General features: G+C 42.4%; 1 protein-coding gene across 1 annotated transcript; it reads right to left on the bottom strand.

Annotated features, from left to right (window-relative positions):
* Nucleotides 1-1500: 1500 nt before the first annotated feature.
* C7H21orf58 (chromosome 7 C21orf58 homolog) lies at nucleotides 1501-20449 on the bottom strand. The gene is made up of 10 exons (XM_069733269.1): nucleotides 20369-20449; nucleotides 14406-14475; nucleotides 10885-10945; nucleotides 10057-10130; nucleotides 9697-9879; nucleotides 6591-6705; nucleotides 5165-5301; nucleotides 3383-3624; nucleotides 3192-3250; nucleotides 1501-1764 (listed from the first exon to the last, which is right to left on the bottom strand). Exons 2-9 carry the CDS (start codon nucleotides 14463-14465, stop codon nucleotides 3202-3204), a joined length of 921 nt encoding a protein of 306 aa, XP_069589370.1. The 5' UTR covers nucleotides 14466-14475; nucleotides 20369-20449; the 3' UTR covers nucleotides 1501-1764; nucleotides 3192-3201.
* Between the last annotated feature and the right edge of the window lie 87 nt (nucleotides 20450-20536).

Below are 20536 nucleotides of genomic sequence, written 5' to 3' on the forward strand. Positions count from 1 at the left end.
AAGACGTCCTCTTCTGATCTTCAGCCACGGCTCTGGCACAGGCGTACTTTGTCTGCCCTGTTGAGGGCAGAGCAAAGTACTGCAGTGCGCAGGCGCCGGGCCTCTGACCTTTCCGGCGCCTGCGCACTGCAGTACTTTGTTCTGCCCTCAACAGAGCAGAGAATTACGCCTACGCCGGAGCCGTGGCTGAAGATCAGAAGAGGACGTCTTGTAATGAAGATAGGAGGCGCCGCAGTGGACCGGAGACACCCATCTGACCTGACCAGCAGCGGGACCGCCCCTGGGTGAGTATAATATAACGTATTTTTCTCCTCTTTCAGGTAACATCCGGGGCTTATCTACAGCATTACAGAATACTGTAGATAAGCCCCTAATGCCGGTGGGCTTACCTCACCCGCGATTTTCGGGGTGACAGGTTCCCTTTAAATGAAGGCTCAGAGATGTTTTTCATGTAAACCAGAACTTGAGAACTGAGCACCGCGGATGATACAATGTAATTACTTGAAACAAGAAAAGTAATGATACAAGTGAATGTATTTATGAATAAATAAGTATTTTACAATACTAGTTCTGTTTTATACTGAATACATGAAGTGTCTATTACCAGGTGACTCAGGCTTAAAGGGATTGTCTACTGCTTGGAAAACCTATTCCGAAATGCTGTAGTTTCTAGTGTAAAATAAAAAAACAAACAGTATACTCGCCTCTTGCACTAGTGTCATTCCAGCGCTACACGAGTGAGTGCTACAGTGGCCGCTGATTGGCTGCAGCTGTCACCTGGCAAAACCGTCAGCAGCTGCTGATAGTCTGCAGCGGTCATACTTCCCTCAGATGAAATGTGGATGTCTGATGGAACTTCATTCCCCCACCAGAGTTTGGCAGTATTTGTAGCCAAAACCAGGAGTGGAACAATTAGAGGAAAAGTATAATAGAAACATATGCACCACTTCTGCATTTATCACCCACTCTTGGTTTTGGCTTCCAAATACTGATGAAAAATACTGACCAAATACTGGTAGTGTGACGGCAGCCTTAATCTGCAGTTTAACCCCAAATGTGCTGGTTAATAGCATTATTTTACATGACCAGTTCTCTTTTAAGAAGGGGTTGGTCAAGTAGTAGTGTTTTCCCATTTAATTAAGACTTTGAGGTTGATATAGTCATAGTAAGTGTTTCGATCCTATGTACAAACTCTCATTAAAAGGGTTATCCGGGATTAGAGAAACAAGGCAGGGCGTCACCTCTGACTTTGGTTTCTGTCGGGTATTGCAGCTTTGCCCCATTGAGTTGAATGGAGCCGATTTGCAATAACGTGCACAACCATGATCAATGATTCATCGCCCCTGGGTGTCTTCTTCATGGTTTGATGTGTGTACATGGCTAACGGTAGGCAAGTGGACATTTTTTCAAACTATGCACAAAACGTCCCATCCTTTCTCAATTCAGAATTTTCCAAACTTGTTCGTATTTTTCCTTTTTAATAATTAAAAACATTGAAACCCGCTTTGTACATTTTAATAAAATACGTAATACGACCAATTGCTTTATTTGTATCTCTGTACAGTCGTTTGGCTTTTCTTATTACATTTGCGCACATTGTCAGAGGTATCTCTTCAGAATGACGACAGCAGCTCTCTCCGGTGATTCTCCTAGTAGATGTTGCTGCATTTAAATGAGAATATCGCTGTGTGGTCGACAGGATTCCTACATAAATTGCTTCGTGCTAAATCAAAAAAGTTATTTCCTGGCTGAACAAGTGATTTTCTAAAAGAAAATATTGAAAGAATAAAAAAGTTAATATTTCTGTACATATAATACATCATAATTAGTATTAAATTAGTATTCAATTAATATTACTAACTAAATGCAGGGATTGCCTAACAAACAGGTAATCCCTGCATGTGTTGCTGCCGTCAAAAGCCCCGAGACATGCAGCCGCGGGACTCCAACCTAGTATTTGAGCAGGCAGAAGACACTCGGTTAGCACCCGAGCATGCTCAGATAACACCTTATCCCAGCACGTTCACTGATGTGTTCCTCCAGTTCTGTCTGAATCCAGAGCCCGGCAAAGGGTGGATCGTATGATACGGCACAAGAAGGAGGAACTGCATGTCAACGTTATATCATGCAAGATGCGCCCAAAGAAGAAGTGCAGGTACTGAAAGTACATTGAAGGGCTATGTGATAACGTATTGTTTTTGGAGCAGACACTGAGCAAAAATTCTATATTTTTGGATGAGGATTTGGAGAGTTTCTGCTCAGTGGCTATGTGCACACAATGTCTATAAACTCAGGTGAACCAACCAAGTTTCAAGTAAAAGACACTTTAAGAAACTAGTTATTTACACCCCCCCACCCCCACCCCCAACTCATCTTTTGGGTATGTGCACACTTTGCGGATTTCCTGCGGATCCGCAGCGTTTTTTGCGGTGCAGAAATGCTGCAGATCCGCAAGTGATTTACGGTACAATGTAAATCAATGAGAAAAAAAAATGCTGTGCTAGTGGTGCAGAAAATTCCGTGCGGAAACGCTGCAGATTAAAAGAAGTAGCATGCTTGATTCTTCAGAATTTGTTTTAGTCTTTGCCTGATGAAGAGACGTATGTAGTCTCGAAAGCTTGCAATTTATTACCATCTTTTCAGTTAGCCATTAAAAGGTATCAACCGCTGAGGACTCTCAATTCTAAAAAAAAAGAAGTAGCATGTCACTTTTGCGGATCTGCAGCGTTTTTGTACCCATTCCATTATAGAAATCCACAGGAGTAAACCAAATATCTTACAATTGGATAGTAAAAGCTTCATATATTACAGCATGGTATAATAGTGATGAGCGAATGTGCTGGAATAAGGTTGTTATCTGAGCATGCTCGGGTCCTAACTGAGAGTCGTTGGCGTGCTCGAAAAATATGACAGACAACACATGCAGAGTGTCTGTTTTTAGACAATCCCTGCATTTGTTATGACTGTCTAACAGCCACAAGACATGCAGCCGCGAGGGCTCGAACATGTTTTTCGAGCACGCCGAAGTCACAGTTAGGACCCGAGCATGCTCAGATAACACCTTATCCCAGCACGTTCGCTCATCACTATTGCATACTTTCCGGTAATATAACACTGGAAGAGCATTTTATTTTGTGTAAAGTATAAATCTCTATAATAAAGCATGAATCGGATTGATCTTTGCCACCTACCCTGGTCAGCTCATGGTCTTATAGTGCGCTCGGGACTCTGGCTGATATTCCATCCATTACTGCGCTTAAAATAGGAAACATTATCAGAGGACAAAAAGGAAGAACGAACGCACCGGGTTCCTGAGAAATGACGCTGATTCATACAGTGACATATATTGGGGTTTCCATCAAGAAATGTGCAGCTGACTTACATGTGCATTGCTGGAAGTGTAGTAGTTGGGCCGGTGACATGGTGCACGGCCTGAGGAAACCCTCCCGCTTGCCCCATGCTGTTTGATGGCATCATTTGAGGCCACATAGGATATCCTATTGCCGGCTGCATTGTGGGGGCAGCAGGCGGAAGGCCTGGTGGTGTATAGTGGTGGTGATGGTGTACGGATGATGGACGGATCTTCTCAGCTTTCAGCATGACCGGGTTCCCAATATGAAGATCCTAAAATGATGAAGAACTGTTAAAAAGTGCAATAAATGTTAAAAGAGGTATACAATATTACATAACAGATATTTGTGAATATAATTAAAGGGAATGTGTCAGCAAATTTTTGCTATTTAATCTGAGAGCAGCTTGATCTTTGAGCAGAGACCCTGATTCTAGTGATTTCACTTAGTGGACTGTGTTGCCGTTTCAAAAAAAAAAAAAAATCGGTGTTTTATCATCACAAGATTATCACTGCAGGACTAGGTGTCTCCTGCCTCCTAGTCACCTGCTCTGTTTAACCCCGCCCCCACCACTGATTGGCAGCTTTCTGTCAACATATAGTGTATCAAAGCAGGGTGTGACTAATATAAAAATTAACTTTTAATATATTTTTTGCTAAAAATGGTATAACTAACCACACAAGAACAACAAGAAAAATTTACATAAAGGACTCACAGAAAAAAATCCCATTCAAAGGGAATGAAAAATAAAAACACCAAATCCCCGAGATCTTGTAAATAACCATTTGTATGTCAATCTCTTAGGGGAGAAAAATCAAATCATATGAGAAAACACATGACACGTATAATCACAAACCGAGTTTTATATAACGAAACGCGTAGGGAAATGTGTCTTCTACTTTGGGGTTGGATGATTTTTCCTGACAGCGTGGGCGGGTATGTGTGTGGCCAGAATTGTGTGCCCCCCCTCCCAGATGCTGTGCAAGTATTGAGTGGTCTTACCCATACCGAAAAAAGGAAGGCCAGAGGTGAAATCGTTCCAATTTTTATACATCAATCACTGTCACTGCATTTTCATATGACGGATGGAGATAAGATATGCTGTTTGTGATTATACGTGTCATGTGTTTTCTCATATGATTTGATTTTTCTCCCCTAAGAGATTGACATACAAATGGTTATTTACAAGATCTCGGGGATTTGGTGGTTTTTTTCATTCCCTTTGAATGGGAATTTTTTCTGTGAGTCCTTTATGTAAATTTTTCTTGTTGTTCTTGTGTGGTTAGTTATACCATTTTTAGCAAAAAAAATATATTAAAAGTTAATTTTGATATTAGTCACACCCTGCTTTGATATACCGTTTTCTGATTGGTGGATATTCCGTTTTTTTCAATATATAGTGTACACAAATCTGCCAGTCAGTGGTGTGGGCGCGATTATAAAGAGCTCAGCATTCAGAGAACTGCCAGATCTGCAGCAGAGAAAACTGGGATTGTATCAATATTAAAGCAAGCAGCTCAATAAGTGACACATAACTGAAATCAGGGTCTCTGCGATTACATTATGCTACTCTCAGATTACATAGAGAAACCTGCTGACAGATCCCATTTAAAGGGAACCTGTCATGGAAAATAATGTTAGTAACCTGCAGATATCAGATTAATCTGCAGGCTAAAAAAAAACCACACACACACACAAAAAATAACTTTACCTGCAAGTAACAAATACTTTGGCAGTTGAAAAAAACATCCTGTAAAATAACAACAACTGCTACATTGTAAGAATATAAAAATATAGAAAAGGCAGAAGCGTACTTGTGTCTGCGGTGGCGCTGGTGGCGCATTTCCAGCAGCTTGTGACAAGGCCATGGGGGGCAGTGCTTTTAGCATCATGTTCTGCATAATGATCTGGTGCATCTGGGCATTCTGCATAAGCATCATTTCTACCATGTCTGTAAGAAGAAAAGGCGATTTTAGACAAATACAGCTAGCCAGGAGTAGGATTGGGTAGTTTGGAAATAGGCTTAAAGCAGATCAGTCATTAGATTTCACAACTCAAACAATATATTATTAAATAGATTTCTGAGACCTGATAAAACTGGTGTGCTCACTATGAAAATCCAGGTTCAAAATGTCTGTTCAATCCTAGTATTAATATTAATTTGGACTCAAGACATGGGTCCCAACTAAAGGGTGAGAAATAAAGAGTGCAAGTGGATTCAATCTCTACCTGCGCAGCCTGATTGACAGCTGCAGCTTATACTGAGCACTATGACATTTTAGTAGCAGCAGGGAGGAGGGACACTGAGGAGTTTGCTTAAAGGGACACTGTCACCTGAATTTGGAGGGAACAATCTTCAGCCATAAGGGCGGGGTTTTGGGGTTTTTGATTCACCCTTTCCTTACCCACTGGCTGCATGCTGGCTGCAATATTGGATTGAAGTTCATTCTCTGTCCTCCGTAGTACATGCCTGCACGGGGGCAATCTTGCCTTACGCAGGCGTGTACTACGGAGGACAGAGAATGAACTTCAATCCAATATTGCAGCCAGCATGCAGCCAGCGGATAAGGAAAGGGTGAATCAAAAACACAAAAACCCCGCCTCCATGGCTGAAGATTGTTCCCTCCAAATCCAGGTGACAGTGTCCCTTTAATCAGGCTAAGGCTGCCGTCACACTAGCAGTATTTGGTCAGTATTTTACCTCAGTATTTGTAAGCCAAAACCAGGAGTGGGTGATAAATGCAGAAGTGGTGCAGATGTTTCTATTATACTTATCCTCTAATTGTTCCACTCCTGGTTTTGGCTTACAAATACTGAGGTAAAATACTGACCAAATACTGCTAGTGTGACGGCAGCCTAAGAAGGGGGAGGTTGAGGTGAAACTTTCACAAATCATTCATAAGTCAAAAACAAAACAAGCCCTTATGTGGCTTTGTCAAAGAAAAAAAAAATACAAAGGTTACAGCTAATGGAAGATGAGGGAAGAGTTTAGACAAAGTTGAAAAAAAGACATTCTCCCCATCAGGGACGGTTAGGCCACGTTCACATGTTCAGTATTTTACCTCATTATTTGTAAGCCAAAACCAGGAGTGGAGCAATCAGAGGGAACGTATAATAGAAACACGTCACCACTTCTGCATTTATCACCCACTCCTGGTTATGACCTACAAATACTGAGGTAAAATACTGACCAAATACTGAACGTGTGACTGTGGCCTAAGTGTGTAGCCAATGTATTACCTTCTTTAATACTCCCTGAGCGTGGCGGCTGGTAGGCTTGTGGAGGAGGAATCTGAGTGATCAGTGGTTGCTGTGGAGGTAGCTGCTGAATTATAGTTGCTGGCTGCTGGGGTAACTGAAAATAAAATAATTTTTAAAGTTATAAATGTTATTTACAATCAATTCCATAAGTGGCGTTGAAGCAAGTTTCTCAAAATAAGACACTTGTTAAATATTGCACCACTGGTACTATACTGTGTAAGGCCCCCTTCACATGTCAGGGTCTCCAGAACGTGTGGTCAAAGTTTTCACACTAACTGAAGAAACTAAGGCCAAGTTCACGTCTGCGTATATGTGCGCAGTGTATCATCTGCATGCACAAACGCATGCAAAATTGTATGCAAACACATGTTTACGCAGCGTTTTTTATCCGTGTCAGCTTACGCATGACGGCAAAAAAAAAAAAATGCTGCATGTGGATGCGTTTGTATGCGTTTTTTGCGTTGTTTATGCGCATGTGTTCAATATTTCCAGGAGGGCGTGTCTCCATCAGTTCCTGGACATGCGCAGTCCAAAGTTCACAAGCGCATCGAACGCATGTCCTTGCGTACGCATGCGTACCCATAGACAGTAATGCGCTTTTTTAACGCACTCATCCGCATGCCTGCACATATTTGACAAATTTTTGACGCCTCAAAAAATGAAGCATGTTGCGTTCGCTGCGCCCAGCTGCACACCGTGAAACGATGCATGCATACTCAAAAGCATGCAAACGCATGTCCAGGCGTACACCATGTTAAATATATGTACGCATGACGCATGCGGATCTATGCGGATCAAACGCTGCGCACAAAGACGAACATGTGAAACCAGCCTAACACACTTAGGCCGGGGTCACACTTGCAACTGCAAACTCGCGTGAGTCTCTCGCATCAATACTCGGCACTGCCGCCGGCACTTGGGACCAGAGTGTACGTCTGCATGTATTTCTATGTAGCCACATACTCCGGTCCTGAGTGCCAGCGGCAGCGCCAGGTATTGAGGCGCAAGTTTCTCGCATTGCAGTCGCAAGTGTGACCCCGGCCTTAGACCCATTCAAATCTATAGGTCTGTGCACATCAGAGTGTTCACACAGACTATGCATCCGTGTGCAAAACAGCTAGACATATCCATTTTTTGCCACCAGCACGGTCCGCAATACGTTCCGCACACATGCACACTGGTGACATCTGTGTGTCACCATCAGTGTGACACGTACCAGCGTCTGGGAAAATAGCAGTACAGTTAGCTCTGTAGGGTGCTGAATCCAACTCTCACGATCATTGCTTGGTCTCCCTTGCGCTCAGCGCTACCAGGCAACACTGATTAGAGGTGGAGTCAGCACCCGCCTTCTGAGAACAGCACACTTTACATAAATATTTTTGTTTTAAAATGGCGTGGGGTCCCCCTTATTTTTCCCAACCTAGAGAGGGATGCAGACAGCTGAGGGCTGGTGTTATTATGGGAAGGGGCCAATAGCCAAAAAAGGTTCTCAGCCTATTAATAACAGCTCACAGCTGTTTGCATAGCCTTTGCTGGTTATTAAAAAGGTGGACCCCAAAAAAAATTACGTGGGGTCCCCCTTACTTTTATTAACCACCACAGACTAAACAAAACTGCTGTGGGCTGACAATAATAGGCTGAGATAGGGCCATGGATATTGGCCCCCTGCCAGACTAATAACACCAACCATCAGATGATGTGTCTGGTACTGGTGATGAAAACTGTGTGGTGACGTGTGATGCCATTTAATAGAAGGTGAAATTATATAGTTATAGATATATGTGAAAAGTGATATGTAAGCATATTTTACTTATAGCTCCAAATTGAGGCCATATTTCAATAATGTAAACGCTGCAGGGTTTTTTTTTGTGCGGAAATTCAATAGCTTTTTGCAAAGTGGATGTGATTTCCTGAAAAGTCGTACCCTCTGTGTGTTTAAAGGTGCTGTGAAATTGCATTGTTTCCTCCATGAGAATATGTGCACACGTATCTGTGAGGGCTGCGGATTTTTCCGCAGCGGATTTGATAAATCCGCAGTGCAAAACCCCTGCGGATTTATCGCGGTTTCTATTGCGGATTCCGCTGCGGGTTTACTCCTGCGGTTTTCTATTATGGAGCATTTATAAACCCGCAGCGGAATCCGCACAAAGAATTGACATGCTGCGGAATGTAAACCGCTGCGTTTCCGCGCTGTTTATTCCACAGCATGTGCACTTCGGATTTTGTTTCCCATAGGTTTACATTACACTGTAAACGCATGGGAAACCGCTGCGGATCCGCAGCAAAATCTTCAGCGTGTGCACATATCCTAAAGGTCTATAAGAAACTTGAAAAGCGCATGTAAGCATTTGTATTTTAAGAGCTGCATTTCTGTACAAAAAAGCATTAAAAAAAACCACTGCATAAAAAGAGGGGGGAGGGGACACAAAACCATAATAAAAATGCAAAAAAAAAAACAAAGCAGATTGCTATTGTGTATTTTAATAATAATAATCTTTATAATATCGCAATCTAAATTCCTTATCAGTATGTCTATGGAATGTGGGAGGAAACCGGAGAACCCGGAGGAAACCCACGCAAACACGGAGAGAACATACAAACTACTTGCAGATGTTGTCCTTGGTGGGGTTTGAACTTAGGGCGCAGATTGAACCTATTGACTCTACCAGGTCTCTTAGGTTCTCATTTTTTATGACATAGTAGGATATATAGACGTAATGAAGGGGCTCTTTGGTCCCTCTATATGACCCAGAATGGAGCGTTTATATTTTTTTATAGAACTTGGTACATTTCCATTATAAAACCCCTGTATTGCCTATTTGTTACTGTATTCAATCCCCACATATGTTGCAGCTGCCAAACAGCCGCGAGACATGCAGCCACTTGGGACTCGAACATACTATCCAAGAACGCTGAAGTCACTCAGTTACTTTCCGAGCATGCTCAGATAACACCTTATCCCAGCACGTTCACTCATCACTAGTAAGGTATTGCAGTATTATTATTTTTAATGTAATAAACTAAAAAAAAAAAAAATAGAAGTGAACCAAAAAATGAGTCCACTATGCTATATTTCAGAACATACCTGTTGCTGAATAATCCTTGGCGGTTCAGGTGGAGGTGGTGGAGGATAATAGCGCACAGGAGGTTCTGGAGGAGCCGCTGTGTGATACACATGTAAGGGGGGAACTTGATCTACACTGACTTTTCTCCTTCGTGTCCCTTCCCAGGTATGAGGCCGAGCTATCTCCTCTAAGAGCTGTTGCTCCTATGTTTAAAGGGTTAAGAGTCATAATAAGTGATATCTGTAATGGGACAATATATTAATGGGAGTCGATCAGCATAAAATGACTGTTCAAACCAAGCAGAGGCGCGGCTCAGTACATCCTTGCAAGACTTAAAATGTTTTACATTTTCATATAGTCCATAGATTTAATTGACTTACTCGTAATTTGTGCAACAGATCCTTTCTCCGGCGCAGTGCGGACTGTAAAGCCTCCTCCTGACCATCATAGCTCCCTGGAAATAAAGCATGATCATAATATAGTAAATCCTTCTTGATTTGCTACATAAATACCAGATGTTTTGCTCAAGAACTTCAACACATAGAATAACTGTTACAGCTCGTGAACACTACTAATTTTCTCGCACGAGTGCTATCGGTGGTTTTCACAGATAGCGCTCCTACCTATGATATTCTATGGGACTGTGCACATATTCCATCTTTTTCCTCTGACCAAGTGGTCCACAGAAAAGTTGGAGGTATGTACAATTTTGATGCAAGTGTCAAATCAAAGTCGGCTATGCGAGTCTATGGGTCAATTAAAAAAATCGGACAGCACTTTTTTTTTTTCCTTTTCACGTCCGAGAAAAACTGATGTCCCTCTGATCAGAATTATAGGACTATTTTTCTCAGATGTGCAAAAACTGGTTGTGTGAGCCTCCCCTGGCATAAATGTGGCCATAGATGCTTTACCCTAGTTATTGACCATTATTGGGCCTCTTTTTTTTGCAGACGGCCTATTTATGAAACATAAATCTTTGATTAGTTGTTTTAGATGTTCTCTAGTGCTGCATTTGTACACTCTGCACCACGGGCGATCTACATGATGGCCTTCTAATAGACTCCAACAATTCTCATGATCAGGTAAATAGAATTCTCTACTTTTGGCTCCTAATCAAGCTGTCACCGATGGCCCAAGTTCACGTCATGCAACCATCAAACCTATGCTCTGCAAAAAGAAGCCAAGTAAATTTTGCACTGAATTCTTACTTGCTGTCAGTGGGTCCATATCAGATGAATCATCCGCAATATCACGCTCATTTTCTAATCTCTATAATGACAAGATAAAAGTTTTTTGTTTGTTTTTTTTTAATTCAGAAACAACAGTACAGCTTTAAATTGTGTTCTTACTGTTTTCTTACATTTATACCATTCCTTCTCTCATTACATTGTGTCCCAGGAAGGTCTGACGCTGACAACACTTAGAAGGGCTCGTTCAGACGAGCATATTATACGTATGTAGACTGTCCATGTTGGAATCGGATATGCGCATATTCATCACTGTAATGTGAGGCGCTGAGAGCATACATCGCAGGAGCTGGGTGAGTATTTCTCGGCAAGCGGGCGTGCGCACAGGGGATGGGAGGCGGGAGGTGACCCACAAACTTTATTTTTAACCCCCCCCCAACAAAAAAAAACCTTGATTTTTCATTCCTTCTGTCCAGCGAACGCTGCTGGGGAGAAGGAATGAATGCCTGCTTCAGCACCACACGCAGGGGACAGCGCTTAACTGTAGTGCTGTCTCCTGCACGGTCCGTGTGGTCCTCAGTCGGCACACGGGCGGCACACGGCTGCCGCACATGTGCCACACGTGTGCCACACTGATGTGCTACGTGAGCACACGGACACACGTACACGGATAACTCTGGTACCGATTTCTCCGGTACCGAAATTATCTGGACGTGTGAAAGAGGCTGTAGATATAGGCAAGTGCTCATCAAACTCGCCATGTGTACATCTTGATTGTTTTGTGAGTTTTTTTTACCTCAGTATTTGTAAGCCAAAACCAGGAGGCGGTGAAAAATGTGGTGATTAGTGATGAGCGAGTGTACTCGTTGCTCGGGCTTTCCCCGAGCATGCTCGGGTGGTCTCCGAGTATTTATGACTGCTCGGAGATTTAGTTTTCATCGCAGCAGCTGAATGATTTACAGCTACTAGCCAGCTTCATTACATGTGAGGATTCCCTAGCAACCAGGCAACCCCCACATGTACTTAAGCTGGCTAGTAGCTGTAAATCATTCAGCTGCCGCGATGAAAACTAAATCTCCGAACACTAACAAATACGCGGAGATCACCCGAGCGTGCTCAGGAAAACCCGAGCAACGAGTATACTCGCTCATCACTAGTGGTGATGTGTTTCCATTATACTTTTCCTCTGATTCTTCCTATATATAATATATACATATTAAACACCTTCTTCTCCACGGTATTCACGGTGGAAAATGAAATGCTAGGTGAAATCCCAAGAAACAATGAAAACCCTATATTAAGGGTCACCAATCTAACCCAAGAAGAGGTGCGAAACCGGCTAAATAAGATTAAAATAGATAAATCTCCGGGTCCGGATGGCATACACCCACGAGTACTAAGAGAACTAAGTAATGTAATAGATAAACCATTATTTCTTATTTTTAGGGACTCTATAGCGACAGGGTCTGTTCCGCAGGATTGGCGCATAGCAAATGTGGTGCCAATATTCAAAAAGGGCTCTAAAAGTGAACCTGGAAATTATAGGCCAGTAAGTCTAACCTCTATTGTTGGTAAAATATTTGAAGGGTTTCTGAGGGATGTTATTCTGGATTATCTCAATGAGAATAACTGTGTAACTCCATATCAGCATGGGTTTATGAGAAATCGCTCCTGTCAAACCAATCTAATCAGTTTTTATGAAGAGGTAAGCTATAGACTGGACCACGGTGAGTCATTGGACGTGGTATATCTCGATTTTTCCAAAGCGTTTGATACCGTGCCGCACAAGAGGTTGGTACACAAAATGAGAATGCTTGGTCTAGGGGAAAATGTGTGTAAATGGGTTAGTAACTGGCTTAGTGATAGAAAGCAGAGGGTGGTTATAAATGGTATAGTCTCTAACTGGGTCGCTGTGACCAGTGGGGTACCGCAGGGGTCAGTATTGGGACCTGTTCTCTTCAACATATTCATTAATGATCTGGTAGAAGGTTTACACAGTAAAATATCGATATTTGCAGATGATACAAAACTATGTAAAGCAGTTAATACAAGAGAAGATAGTATTCTGCTACAGATGGATCTGGATAAGTTGGAAACTTGGGCTGAAAGGTGGCAGATGAGGTTTAACAATGATAAATGTAAGGTTATACACATGGGAAGAAGGAATCAATGTCACCATTACACACTGAATGGGAAAACACTGGGTAAATCTGACAGGGAGAAGGACTTGGGGATCCTAGTTAATGATAAACTTACCTGGAGCAGCCAGTGCCAGGCAGCAGCTGCCAAGGCAAACAGGATCATGGGGTGCATTAAAAGAGGTCTGGATACACATGATGAGAGCATTATACTGCCTCTGTACAAATCCCTAGTTAGACCGCACATGGAGTACTGTGTCCAGTTTTGGGCACCGGTGCTCAGGAAGGATATAATGGAACTAGAGAGAGTACAAAGGAGGGCAACAAAATTAATAAAGGGGATGGGAGAACTACAATACCCAGATAGATTAGCGAAATTAGGATTATTTAGTCTAGAAAAAAGACGACTGAGGGGCGATCTAATAACCATGTATAAGTATATAAGGGGACAATACAAATATCTCGCTGAGGATCTGTTTATACCAAGGAAGGTGACGGGCACAAGGGGGCATTCTTTGCATCTGGAGGAGAGAAGGTTTTTCCACCAACATAGAAGAGGATTCTTTACTGTTAGGGCAGTGAGAATCTGGAATTGCTTGCCTGAGGAGGTGGTGATGGCGAACTCAGTCGAGGGGTTCAAGAGAGGCCTGGATGTCTTCCTGGAGCAGAACAATATTGTATCATACAATTAGGTTCTGTAGAAGGACGTAGATCTGGGGATTTATTATGATGGAATATAGGCTGAACTGGATGGACAAATGTCTTTTTTCGGCCTTACTAACTATGTTACTATGTTACTATGTTCCACTCCTGGTTTTGTCTTACAAATACTGAGGGAAAAAAACTCACCAAATACTGAAAGTGTGAACGTGGCCTAGGCATCCCCCTTATTTGTTGATGAGACCCTGATGAGGAGGCAGTTTTTACAGAAGTGAATCTTGCAGAGTCATTTATTTGGCTGCAATAATTTCTGGTTTAGTAACATAATTGAGTAATTCTTAAGTTGTTCTTTAAGTTATTTAGGCCAAGTGCACACGTTGAATATTTGTTGAGTTTTTTACCTCAGTATTTGTAAGCCAAAACCATTAGTGGAACAATCAGAAGAAAAGTATAATAGAAACACGTCACCTCTTCTGCATTTATCACCCACTCCTGGTTTTGGCTTCAAAATTCTGAGGTTAAAAAAGTCACCAAATACTCAAGATGTGCACGTGGCCTTAGAGTCTAGAATCTAGGAGACATGCTAAAAGGTTATTTGAGCAATAGTTTCAATCTTGACACAACTTTTGACAACAGATGGTAGGGCCTATTCATCACCTTGGTCTGTCCTGTGAGGCACTAGTCGGGATTTTTTTTTTAAGTTTTGGATATAGATAGTAAGTCAAATTCAATGTGTTAACTTACCTTTTCCAAAAGTTTTAGTTTTAGTCTAGTCATATGATCCACCAAGGAGGGGTCTGTCATGTTTGGGTGTCTATGAAAAATATGTTACAGAATTTGTTTTAAAGTGATATGAGATATGTCCACTGAGATAATATACAGTTTGCAGTAATTATATCAATGAGGATAAAATGACAATGATAACTAAATTACGCACTAAATGATGCACTTACCCACTGCACCCCCACTCACCCAAAATTAGAGCACTTATCTGTGAACTGCCTTGTCGTAGAAAAACAATTGCTGTATTTGAGGCAGAAAAGGAATAAATTGGGCTCCTTTGAAGGACAATATACTATTTCACTGGCGGACACAGACAGAAAAGGACCCCTGTGCAAGAGCAACATATGGGCCCTTTGCAGCCCAATAGCTCCTAAAAATGCAAAACTGCATCTGCTTGGGAGGTAGAAATGGGCCCCCATACCTCCTGGGCCCCTGTGCGGCCTCACAGGTGGCACCAATGAAATGTCCGCGCCTGTACTATTTTACATCTAAGTGCTCATTCTTGCGCGAGACTCGGATGAGTCTCGCACGGCAATACCCGGCACTGCACCCGGCACAGAGGAGCGGAGCGTGCGGCTGCATGTATTCCTATGCGGCTGCATGCTCCGATCTGAGTGTCGGCAGCAGCGCCATGTATTGCCGTGTGAGACTCATCCAAGTCTAGCGCAAGTGAGTATGAGGCCTAAAAGTATTTTCTTTGAAGTCCAATGAATCAGTGACTAATTTTAATCCCTTTTTCGCACCGAGAACCACTTCCTGTACCCTATTCAATCTTGAGCGCCTATTCTAGATTATTTTCAGGAAGCTATAAAGGAGGAATTATGTTATGCATGTGGATGAGGAACCACTGTGCCATGGTCCGTGGAGAGCCTGAAGGGGCATAACTGGTTCTTCACCCTGATGGTGTGGTTAGATTTGAACCCAGGTGGACCCCGAAGCTGCGGCAGCTGACCCCCAATGGAACAGTAAACATAAGGATGAATGACCTCGGGGAGATCAAAACATCCAACACCGCGGAGACACCATCACGTGTTTCTCAACGCAGTGATGCAGAACACTGCCCCCATCCCTTATGGGAAATATGCAAATGCATGTAGAAAAGCTGCGGAGACACCATCACGTGTTTCTCAACGCAAGCAATAAATAGCCAGGTCTTTCACCGGGAAGGAACAACCACGGGAAGGGCAGCATCCAAAAAGGAAAACCACCTATGCCAAAACATGGTATCCATCCACAGACAGCTGTGTGGAGTAGGAAACTGGCTATTAGGAGCAGTGCCTAGTAAAAGGACTATAAACATAAGGATGAATGACCTCGGGGAGATCAAAACATCCAACACCACGGAGACACAACGAAATAGTTCTGGGACATAGTGCGCCGGCGCATGCGCACTAATGCTTTTCGGCTTTGCCCGCAGTTGGGCAAAGCATACTGCGCGTGTACAAGGCAAGATTGCCTTGCGCAGGCGTATACTACGGAGGACAGAGAATGAACTTTAATCCAATATTGCGGCCAGCATGCAGCCAGCGGGTAAGGAAAGGGTGAATCAAACACCCGAAAACTCTGCCCATATGACCGAAAACCGGTCCCGCCAAATTCAGGTGATAGGTTCCCTTTAACAATCTTAATGAAAAGCTCATCTCCTGGGTCAATTTATATTCATAACCCCTTGTTATGGAATTTCCCAGATTAATCAAGAACACCAAACAGGTAGTTGCTTTTCTGGATAACTCCTCTTGGGCTAAAGATTTCCCTTTGGTATCATATGACATTGTTGCAGTTTACCCTTTATTCCATATAGGACGGCCCTACAGGTTCTGTCTTTCCATTTGGGTAAATATAGTTCTCATCCATCACAGATCAAACAATTTATCTGGATGTCAGTAGAATTTCTTCTTGGTCACAATTACGGTACTTCTTTTGAAATGGTCATTTCTTTTTGCAGAGAAGAGGTGCTTGTATGGGGCGGGTGTTTCCCCTTCTGGCGCAAATGTATTAATGTCACAATGGGAAAAAATGTACATATTGTCCAACTTTAATCCCTTTGCCTCAGATATCAGGTGCTATGGTTGCTTTATAGATGACCTACTCCAAATATCGGAGGATATTGTACCATAGGTTCTGAATTTTGTCACATACGTGAATGATAACGAGATGAATCTAAAATTTACACAATAATGCAGATACTACCATTAACTTTTTGGACTTTAATTTCTCTAATAATTCGGATACTCTAATCATTACACCATTCAGGAAACTGATAGCTACAAACTCAACTCTCCTGTCTACATCATGCCATCCAAAACATGTTATCAAAAATATTCCTGTGGGGGAATTTTTTAAAACTAAATGTAGCACTACTTTACTTTCATACTTTGTGGCGGAATCTAAATGTATGACTGATAGACTAATAGCACGTAAATATCCTGTCACAAATCCTCCGCTCAGTGTGTCTTGGGCACAGTAAGTGACAGCTCAGTCAGCCAATCTACTGCAGGGACATGCTTAGTGGTTGGTATTTTGATAGACAGCTCAACTGTTCAATCTTAGTCTGGGAGGTGCTGAGCTTCTTTTTGATGTTCCCTGTTCTAAATGATTAACCAGCTACTTAGATGTCAGCCCCAGATCTCTGCCAAGTGTAGCATTTGCTTGGTGATGCTTTACCTTGTATTCCTGTACTCTGCTGATCTATTACTGCCTGACCTTGGACCTTGTTCTGACCATTTGCCTAACCCCTTTGCTCTGATCCGCTATCTTCCTGGTATTCTCACCTCGGACTTTTACCTTACTAAACCTTTGTCTTTCCCCTTTAGTTTACGTTTGACTACCCTGCCTCACATCTTGCCTGTGACTAGCATCACATATCTCCACTAAATCCTAGATAGAACTAATCATATCATACAGAGTATTGATAGAAATGTCATGTTAAAGGGAACTAGTCAGCTGGATTGTGCTCAGTAACCTACATGCAGTGTCATGTTGGCGCTGTTATGCTGATTAAAATGATACCTTGGTTGATGAAATCCATCTTATGTGATTGTTGTTTAATCTTTATTTTCAGTTTTGAGTTAATGATATGCTCGTGCTGCGCGGTGTTCCTGGAGGGGGTCTTCATGTGGTGCTCTGATTAGCTATCCATAACGAAGACTGCTGACAGGTCACTGACCCCTCAGTAATCTGCCCCCAAGTTTACATAATGAATATCTGTACATACTTCGAAAAAAAAACCCTTCTGCAGGCAGCTGCCGTCAGTGGCACCTGCGCTGCAGCATAATAGTGTTTAATGTGCAGTTAATAACTGTACTTGATGTTTTGTACACTCCATGGCTCAGCACCACCCTACATCTCCTCTCTGGTCTCAGTCTACCACCCTACCCGTGCCCTCCGCTCCGCTAATGACCTCAGGTTAGCATCCTCAATAATCAGAACCTCCCACTCCCGTCTCCAAGACTTTACACGTGCTGCGCCGATTCTTTAGAATGCACTACCTAGGTTAATACGATTAATCCCCAATCCCCACAGCTTTAAGCGTACCCTAAAAACGCATTTGTTCAGACTGGCCTACCGCCTCAATGCTTTAACCTAACGATCCCTGTGTGGCCTATTTAAAAAAAAAAAAAAAAATCAGGTTCCTCGCATTATGTTCTCATTCACTTTAGGCAGTTAATAGCCCTCTGTGTCTGTACTGCTACATACTTAGGCAGTTAACTGGTTCATGCAGCTTTACATGAACACCCGAGCCTTACACTATGGCCGGTCCGAATAACTAAAGCAATTGTTACCATCCACCTCTCTTGTCCCCCCTTTTCCTCATAGTTTGTAAGCTTGCGAGCAGGGCCCTCACTCCTCCTGGTATCTGTTTTGAACTGTATTTCTGTTATGCTGTAATGTCTATTGTCTGTACAAGTCCCCTCTATAATTTGTAAAGCGCTGCGGAATATGTTGGCGCTATATAAATAAAAATTATTATTATATTATTATTTGTATTAAAAAAAAAACATTCTAAAATGGCGCCCACCGCGTCTGTGCAGTAGCAGCTATTGGTGTATATAGAGGTGATCTGATAGCTGCTACTGCGCATGCGCCGGCGGCGCCGTGGCTAGAGAAGGAAAAAAAAAAGTCCTCCAAGATGGCACCACCCGTACCTGCACAGTAGCAGCTATCGGATCACCTCTATATACACCGATAGCTGCTACTTTTTTGGGGGCGTGGCAGACCCCATTTTAAAATGGATTTTCTTTTTTTACTCCTCTGTAACACATCAAGCACAATTATTAACTGCACGTTAAACATGCGATTATGCTGCAGCGCAGGTACCACGACTGGCACCTGCCTACAGATGTTTTTTTTTAAAGTATGTACATATATTCATTATATAAACTAGGGGGCAGGTCACTGAGGGGTCAGTGACCTGTCAGAAGCCATACAGATGAATACCTAATCAGAGCACCACATGAAGACCCCCACAGGCCGCCCCGGAGCACGGGCATATCATTAACTCAAAACTGAAAATAAAGATTAAACAACAACCACAAGACGGATTTCATCAACCAAGGTACCATTGACTTTTGTATTCTATTTGATCATATGTACTACATGCAGCCTACAAAATCTGAGCTACACAATGGGACCATTAAAAGTATGATTTTGGTGACATTTATTTGATGAGGTTAAAAAACTCTCATTCAAATGCTCTGCTGTTTCCAAATATTTTGCTGAGCAACATGAGTGAGATGTCTCCTCATGCCGTATCTTTGGGATTGAACGAGTTAAAAAGCCCATCGGGGTGCTGACTGCAGGAGAGAGTTACTGAACCGTTAATCATAGTGGATCTGCTTTCTACAAAGGAGGGTATCGGAAGGCTTACATCTCAGGCAGGACTTGATTTATCATTATGTTTGAATAGCATTAATATAATTACTAAATTAATTTCTTCTTATGTATATTTATTACTCGCCTGTGTTGAGACTTTAATACCAGCGGTCATACTGTAGGGTCTTCATTGCCATGTACGGTAATTAAACTGACCTATTCACTAACCTTCATGAAATGGCTAAGGACGTTAGCGTCTGAAACGCGTTTGCTTTTACAATGACAGTGCGTAGCTACGATCGTTTTTAACATTTCTCGGTAAGTTCACACCGGACTTTTTTGCTGCGTATTTTTGCTGCTTTTTTATGCTACTTTTCAGCTGCTTTTTACAGTAACAGCAAAGCCTATGAGATTTCAGAAATCTCATGCACACACATTGGTTTTTTGTTTGATCAGTATTTTGTGCTTTGCTGCGTTTTTTTTTTTAAATAGAGCATGTCACTTCTTTCAGCATTTTTGCTGCATTTTTTTCACCCATTGACTTTTTGCTGGTATCATTATTTGCTGCGTTTTTGCTGCTGAAAATCCAAGGACCTTAGCCTGGAAAAAGAGAAAAAAAAAAACGCACCAAAAAACGCACCTAAATTAGCATAAAAATACGCAGCAAAAATATGCAGCAAAAATATGCAGCAAAAAAGTCTTGTGTGAACTTACCTTAAGACTTTTTGGATCTTAATGGACATTCCTGGAAGCTGTATTTACCTACCTTGTTCCTCAGCACCTGTTATAGCATCAATTATTCCGTGCCTCCGGACACCCCAGGGGGTGAGCCGACTCTCTTCTCCTGTTTATATTATACATTATAATGGTTACGAGTGGTCTCCGTGAAAAAAATGGGAAGGAGGCCTAAGTCATTAGGATCTGACTGTCTAATAAAGAAAGCCTGTATGATCAGGTCCCTCCATCCAATGTCTGACCCAAAGTAAAGGTCCATGAAAGGTCCACTTTCTACTGCTTAACCCATAAATCAGCTTTTGACAACTAGAAGCCCCAATAGATCTGATCCATGCCTCTCACATGCCTTGTCCCTGTATAGAAGAGCGTGCATTTACCTGGATCCTTTCGTCTTTATTCCCAGCACTGGATTTTCTGGATGTCGCCCTGGTCGCTCAGCTGGAGAACTTGTTGCTTGTCTCTACCTGTAAACAATCTTGTATCCAAGGCATGTGACTGGTGGCAATCCCTCTCCACGCCCGGGATGCGGCTCTAATCACTGAGCT

Source organism: Ranitomeya imitator, chromosome 7 (genome assembly GCF_032444005.1).
Source record: "Ranitomeya imitator isolate aRanImi1 chromosome 7, aRanImi1.pri, whole genome shotgun sequence".
Lineage (NCBI taxonomy): Eukaryota > Metazoa > Chordata > Amphibia > Anura > Dendrobatidae > Ranitomeya > Ranitomeya imitator.

What these genes read in the sequence shown, in the direction of transcription:
- C7H21orf58 (XM_069733269.1), bottom strand. Translation starts at nt 14,465, where the DNA reads ATGACAGACCCCTCCTTGGTGGATCATATGACTAGACTAAAACTAAAA. An exon ending in CAGCGCCACCGCAGACACAA is followed by an intron (nt 3,625 to 5,164) that starts GTACGCTTCTGC and finishes TCATCATTTTAG; the next exon opens with GATCTTCATATTGGGAACCC. An exon ending in ACACTTCCAGCAATGCACAT is followed by an intron (nt 3,251 to 3,382) that starts GTAAGTCAGCTG and finishes TTTTAAGCGCAG; the next exon opens with TAATGGATGGAATATCAGCC.